Genomic DNA, 7769 nt, shown 5'->3' on the forward strand with positions numbered 1-7769 from the left:
GTTTTTGTAATACTTATTGATAATAATATTGGCACATTGTCAATTGCCCTATGTCAAGAACACTGATAAAGGCAGTTTCAGACTGAGAGTTGAATGCTATGGATGAGTCCAGTAAGGTACCTGTGCTGGTGGGACTCAGCTCTCCTCCCTCAGAGATGCCTGCTTGCTCTGGGTGAGCTTCTACTTGATTGCAGGCTGGCCGGCGAGGGACCGATGTGTGGCCCCTGCCTCGAAAGCTCCTGTGAAGTCCAGGCACTGAAGATGCAAAGCAATGCTGGCAGCTCTGTCCTCTCCTGCCTCTAATTGGATCTTCTCTTACTGCTTTCAGAGCTGACCTCGGCTTTGCTGCAAATGGAGACTAATTAGAAGCTGACATTTCTTTTTCACGTAACAGAAGAAATGATGCTCCTAATTTGTCTGGATTTAGCAACGAGGGTCGAAAGTGGACTTCAATCAGAAGTAACTCGCGGAGAACTGTGGGGGGGGGGATTTAAATCCAGGGTGTTAAATGATTTACTTGTGACTTTGTTTCTCCTACAGGGGGACAGAGATGTGTTTTTTAGTTTACCGATTGTGCGAATGAATGTTAGAACATTCAAAGCCTAAAGTGCTCTCTCTAGCACTGCACCCGCAGAGCCCGAACACTGCTGCATATGCAGCGATCTGCATGGGCTCCCAGCAGAGCAATCAGAATGAAAGAGGAATTAAATATCCTGATTCCAGTCCAGAACGCAGATCCCAGAGAGGCAGGGAGAGGGCTGGAGGGTTACCCAACGGCTAGGAGAGTTCTGAACCAAGCACTGGCTCGCTCCCTCCACTTGGCATTCTCTCTCATCTACCGCGGGCAAACCACCTAGCCAAGCTCCATATGATTTATCATTTTAAAAAAAGAACACCTGCCATCTCCCATCAATCACTTTAACCAGGGCTATCAAAGAAAAAAACACGAGTGCTGAATCAGCCAAAAGAAAAACATATACTGGTACAGTGTTTTCTAGTGGAAATGAGACTTGTGCAGAGTAACCCTCTGCAATTCGGTGTGAACCCAATTAGATTGTGTCTCTCTGTGGTTAAACCTCCAGGGGCTTGGAAAATAGTCTTGAGACATGCGGAGATGTCCAACTGGAAAGTAAAGTCCTAATTGTTGATCTTGCTTGCCCTACAGCATTCCCTCTGAGCTCCGATTGGCAGACAGGGGAAGGAACGATATCTCTGAACGAGTGTCTCTCCCACTCAGAGTGACCTTTGCCCCAGCTGACTGGCGCAGGGGTCAGCAATGCACTTGCAAATATTCTGTTAATTTGTGTGTGTTTGGTTTTTTGGGAAAAGCACATTCTAACACACACACACACACACACACACACACACTAAACTCTCAAGATGTTAATATTGGAAGCCTGTAAAACTAAACACAAGAACACACATCATTTTTCACACCTTGTGTCATCAACATGTGTGCCTCACCCTGCTTAGTGGTCTTTTTAGATTCTGTGCAAGCTGACATGCCAAGGCAATGTGTTAGAATTTTCTACCTGCTTTTTCCTGTAGAATATACAAGGCATTTTCTGACAAGGTGGTAAATTCTGGCATCTAGAATTGTCAGAAACTGCTATAGGTAGCAGATTCTGACAGGGAGGCACATTGTGACAGGGAGGCACATTCTGTCAGGGAGGCACATTGTCAGGGAGGCTCATTCTGACAGGGAGGCACATTCTGTCAGGGAGGCTCATTCTGACAGAGAGGCACATTCTGTCAGGGAGGCACATTCTGACTGGCCGCCCGGCCGCTCATTTCGCTGCTGTTTGAAGTGAGCCGGGAATGCGAACGCATTTGTTGACGTGTTTCTGTTTGTTTCCCATGCTGTAGGCTGTGATGGATGGAGTGATGGGACTGTGCCTTTCTTGCGTGATGCCCCTCCCCCTGTGCTTTACTCCCTCCCCATCTGCCGTGGAACTCCGGAGGCCAAGAACCAGAGGGGGCCGCGGACCGAATCCAAAACAGGGAAGCCTCCCCACCCCCCACCCTGCACCCCTAAACCTTCCCGAAAAGCCCCTGGTTTCTGACGCTGTATTTCAGTTCTTTTGACCTCCCGTCTCGTGCCAGTTGTGTTCATTTGTATTTAATTTCACATGTGTCTTTTTTTATACATATCATGTTACATTTTCGAATATAAAACATGTATTTATTGATGTATTTTATTTGACTCCTTCCTCCCCTATCCTTGTTTGCTCTGCATGCCTGTGTGCCTCAATGGGCATGACCATTGCACTGCTATTCAGAACTCTGTGCATATCTTGAATGCCTTCACTGTGAAATCGATGGATATTACTGTTTCCGAATGACATTAACACGCAGTAATATGTAAAAGAAATGTTTTCTCCCATTTCAGGGACTCGTTTTATTTCATTTCTTTCTTTCCTTTTCCTCATGTTCTGTGGTATTCACACGTCTGTGACTGCTGGAGTTTCTTTATTCGTTTGTTTGTTCTGTCTAAAAGGTGTCTTTATAATCGTACGATTTGATTTGCAAATCAGATTAGTGATGTGGTCAAATTTTATACTTGTACGGTTCTTGTAGATTTTACACAGATTTTACAGTAACTAATTGGCAAGTTTGATTTTCTTTTCCTTCATATTTCTGCATGATAACAAACACAGAGTGGGCTTTATCATATGCTGTCTAACATTGTGGTAAAACAGTAAAGTTAAAAAAAAATAATAATAAAATCCTCACACTGGTCTTCTTGAAGCTAATGCTCCCAGATCATGAACTCCATTTCCACTGTGATGTCAAATAACGTAACACTGTGGTCTGAGTTAAATGAAAGTGTAGGGTGCCGCATAGCTATGCCTTACAATGGAGATGATGGCACCATCATATTGGTTTAATCTAGACCTCCCCCTACCCCTCACTAAATACGAATGTCTACAGTTATCATTCAGTGTCAACTGCCTGCCTTTAATTCGTTTTTTTTTACCTGTATCACTTCTTTCTGATTGATGATCGGTTCATTAGTAATCAATCCCCCATTCTAATTCCAATTCCTTCACAGGAATTGGAATTGATATTTTAGAGATTTCGTAATTGTTGTGATTGTTCAGCCGCTTTCATTTGAAACCAATTTAATGGAATTAACAGTGACTTCAATGTAAAGTAATGTGTTGCCACTGTGAGAAGCTCATTTTAACGGAATGCTGCCCGTTGCAATTGTGATCAGTGTTGGAACTGATTAAAAGGGAACGGGAATGGGGCGTTAGGAATTGAAAGACAGGAATGGACCCCCAGGCCTGGTTGGGATGCCCAGGAGGATGCTCCTCTCCTCCGCTAGTACCTACGGGTAGTGCCAGTATTGCCACCTCGTGGTCACTGGGCTTGCACTGCAGGGCGTCGCGCGAGTCGAAGAGTTGGCATCGCTTGCTAGATGTCTTCTTTACCTGCAGATCATTCTGATGGTTACCTTTTAAACTGCAGTCCTTAAGTGGGAATACCTCTGTGAGTTTACGAGTGAAACAACACGGTTATTATAACCCTTCAGCTCCAGTGCCGTCACTAGCATCTGACTGCAAACAGGTCGCCGACTTATTTAAGTGAGGTTGTCTCCTATGCTGAAATAACACTGTACAAAAAACAAGCTTACCACGTGCAGAAAAGGTGCGCGCTTCACGTTGGCTTGCAGTGCAGACATGAGGAAAACACTCTTGAAAAATAACAGCCAATAAAAAAGAGGCACACAAATGAAGGTTTAAAAGAGTTCACATGTTTACTAGCTTTTTTTGGGGGGGAAATATTGGAATATTTTACTAGAGAAAAACAAGGCTGTGAAGACAATAGTTTTGCACATTTACTGTATTTTTATTCAACTCATTTCACAGCATTAGAACTCAGATACTATATTAACACCGTGTCATGTTCGTCATGCTGCGTTTCACTCGGCGTTCCCATGACAACCTGTGAAGCCCTAGAGATTACAAAAAAAACAAAAAATGACAAAGTGATGGAAAAGGCCATTTGTTTTTCTTCTTTATGACAGATTATTAAGACTGAGAGTCTTCTCACAGTTGGAATTGTCTTTAACCCAATTAAGAAAGGGCACATTTGAATTTGATCAGACATCTGTTAAGTCGACACAGCTTTTTTTAAAAATATGTATTTATTACGAAGGCAGCTAAACATTGATGCGTCGAAATGCTGTGAGTGGTGCCTTTACATATGTTGCTATGCACAGAAAATAGCAGTGGGGGGAGATCAGTTATCTTTAATGGGGCAGCTTGCTGTTTAAAATGCAGGACTTCTTCAAGCATTGTGTAGGATTTCTTGCCATCCACTTTGGGTACCCATTGAGCTTCATTTAACTCTTCCTAATGTTTAGTTCCCATTTTAGTAGTTTTGTACAGTAAGAGTTAACGCCTCAAATTTGATTTCTCCAGTGCCAGCATGTTAATTCATACAAGCAATGCATCCTCTTCAGCCGTTACTGTATGTACAGAGGTCTTGCCAGTGTGTTTATCATAAGCTGCCTGAGTTTTTGTCCCCCCCCTGATAACTAGAGAAAGCGTGGGTTGTGAACCGAAGCTTGTTAGCCCTGTTCTATCCTTCTGTGCCCCCAATCTTCTCATGCAGTATGTAATCAGATAATTCAGTTTCTGCATCCTGTAGACAAGGTGAATAGTAAAATGGATAAAGAGTTGTGTCCTGAATGCATTTCAGAGCAGATAGGTTCGTCCAATGGCTTGTGGTTACCTGGTCTTCAGCTGTCATGCCGAACGGTATGTCAAATGCTTATTTGCTTAAGGTTACAAATGCAAAATGATACACATTGCTTTATTATATACAATTCAAGGTAATGCGTACACTATAAATAGTCCTTCATAATGGATATACATTTTGGTTTTCAGTACTGTAACTCAGGACAATCCTCACAACTTGCAAGAATCAGAAAAGAATGTATTCAATGTATTTTGCACATTGCAAAACTTAGAAGAGGGGCTATTATCAGCAAGCCCAGAGGAGAGTGAGACTGAGGGGTGAAGTTGACATGGGGAGGCTTTGAGCTGTCAATGGAATCAACGAGAAGGAAAACGTAAGATATGTATAATTATGGGCACATAGGTTAAGGCATAGTCTAAAATAGGATTGGAACAGTATAGAAATAACAAGAAACTCCTTCAAAAAACAACTTGCTGCTCTGTCCTGCAACTGCGTTTTTTCTTGATACTTATTGAATCCATCTCATAATATGAATCCTTCCGTAGTGTTCCATCAGACTGTATGGGGCTGGGGGATTACTATTCACAAGGTTATAACATGTGTAAACACCAGCATGTGTGCTGTTGCAAATGTGATACTCATTGTTAAACAATGTCAATAAAACCTTGGCTTTTACCAGCCAAGTCTGTAATTATATCATATAAAGTAATTGCAACAACATTGTAATTACAGCGTAGTTACTGGTTTTTATTATTTGTACCTACACTACATTGAAATGGTGGGTGGGATGGCTGCACCATGCAGAGTGTGGCTTCATTATGAATGGGTGGAAACTGCTGCTAGTTCATAGAAGGGTCCAGTGGAACATCAGGGCTCTGTTTTAGCAATGCAGAGCTTCACTGAAAAACATCATGACTATTCATTCTTATCATAAGAACACTACTCATCCACTCAACGTGCTCTAGAGGTAGAGACACTCATTTCATATTCACAAGCATAAGTACTGTAGGCATTGGAAACAAGAATGGCACACAAAAAGGCAGCTGTTAACACATAGAGAGAGAGAGAGAGAGAGAGAGATACACACACATATACATGTATTCATACATACACACATATACACACACTGTATATACAAGTCTTAATTCATATTCCTGTGAAGGGAGGATTCAAACCAGACTTCATTACTCCCTCATTATAGACCTGTCGTTCTTCTACATGTAATAGCTGTAACGTTGACGCTACAGGAAGACAAACAAACACAAGATTACTGTTACGTATTAGGATGATTTTTCTTGGTCCCCTTGATGTATTGTATAAGAGAGAGTGGAACGGAGATGCAAATGCATGATTGCCTCGTATGAGGATGCAGTTTTTTGCCCCCATATAAAACAATGGAAAAAAATTTAAAAAAACATTTCAAAGAAAAATATATGTATATGTGTCCACTTTTTTTCATCTATTTTCAATATTTCAAGCATGAAAGGGTTCATTTGAAATTCGAAACCTTTGTGTTTGAGAAGGTTTTTTTTTTTTATTTTTTGTTCCACATATAAAAATGATGTTGTATCTGTAAAGGGAAACCTGGGAGAACGCTGATGTTTTTAGTTACATATTCATAATGAATATAGGGATTAAAGGCATGATGCCTTTTGAATATTTTTCTAAATAGCGGTGGTTGCATCATATTCATGCACACATATCTTCAACTGGACTTATTTAATTAAATGACTTCGGAAATCACATTAGACCGATTTGTTACAAATGTATTATTATGGACTTCATAAATTTAATATGTTGACTGAAAATCATATTTTTATACATAAAATATTTGAAACTGGAGACGGTGAGCTGTTCAGATGATGTGTGTGGGTTTTATTTTGAACTTTACTGAAGGTTATCATGTAACTACATTCATTTCTGCAGTATGATTGTAATTACAGCAGACTCTGTGTCTGTTACCCCCTGCTGAAATGCTCTCTTGGCTTCAATTCGCTTGCAAGTCACTGTTTTAAGTCACACGTGTCAGTAACTAGCATGTTTTTTTGTGAATAGTGACTTTGAAAGCTTTGTCAAATGCAAAAGCCTACATCTGTAAACTAAGAAAAAGTATGTTTTAGCCTGTATAGTGCAACCAGCTTGATGGGCCATTGTGAATTTTCAGTGTTAATTTTGACGACTGTTGCAGAATGAGCTAGGATTATTATCATCTTCATCATCATAGCATCCTCCTCCTCCTCATTATCAATATTCTTACAATTATTATTATTATTATTATTATTATTATTATTATTATTATTATTATTATTATTATTATTATTATTATTTGCTGTAAATGTGTTTGAAAGAACAATCGTTTCTGGTGCAAAGATGTGATGGGTCTCCTCTGTAAATTTGTACAGTAACGTTTATAAAGTTTTCTACACTTTACGAAAGTATTTATAATTTCAGCTGTTCTACTGAATGTCAGCTCTTTAAAACTGCAGATACTGTTTGTTACCATTTTGTGTTTTTGTGCTGCGTTTGGTGGGGTAATGATGTCTAAATTATTTATGCCAATAAAGGATTTGAGAACTGTTGCATCACATGAGTGTGTTACTGAAAGCTGCCCCCGGTATGGGACTCACTGCCAAGACAATGCCTGGGGCTCGTCTTTGCCAGGTACATCTGATCTCACACTGCTGTGCAGACTGGAAGAGATTCATATGCACTGTAGGGTAACAGATGTATGTTTCACACCAAGAGATACATACTGAATACTGACCAGTATGACTGAAACGTATGGTCCTGACAACTCTGCTGTGGTCGTACTTGAATGCAAACCAGAGACCAGAATCACAAGCCTTGTTATGGCATTTCAAATCGTTGGGAATCATAATACACACACATGCACGCACGCACGCACGCACGCACGCACGCACGCACACACACACACGCTCATGCGCACACACGCACGCACGCACACACACACGCTCGCGTGCACACACACACACACGCACGCACACACACACGCTCGCGTGCACACACGCACACACGCACGCACACACACACACGCTCATGCG

At 41.0% G+C, this 7769-nt stretch overlaps 1 protein-coding gene across 1 annotated transcript in view; it reads left to right on the forward strand.

Annotated features, from left to right (window-relative positions):
* Positions 1-7289, forward strand: part of LOC117428387 (kinase suppressor of Ras 2-like) — a 75430-nt gene extending 68141 nt beyond the window's left edge. Inside the window, exon 21 of the mRNA XM_058994321.1 lies at positions 1867-7289. Coding sequence (XP_058850304.1) covers positions 1867-1873 — 7 coding nt within the window. The 3' untranslated portion in view covers positions 1874-7289. The remainder of the gene's footprint in view (positions 1-1866) is intronic.
* Positions 7290-7769: the final 480 nt, after the last annotated feature.

Source organism: Acipenser ruthenus, chromosome 21 (genome assembly GCF_902713425.1).
Source record: "Acipenser ruthenus chromosome 21, fAciRut3.2 maternal haplotype, whole genome shotgun sequence".
Lineage (NCBI taxonomy): Eukaryota > Metazoa > Chordata > Actinopteri > Acipenseriformes > Acipenseridae > Acipenser > Acipenser ruthenus.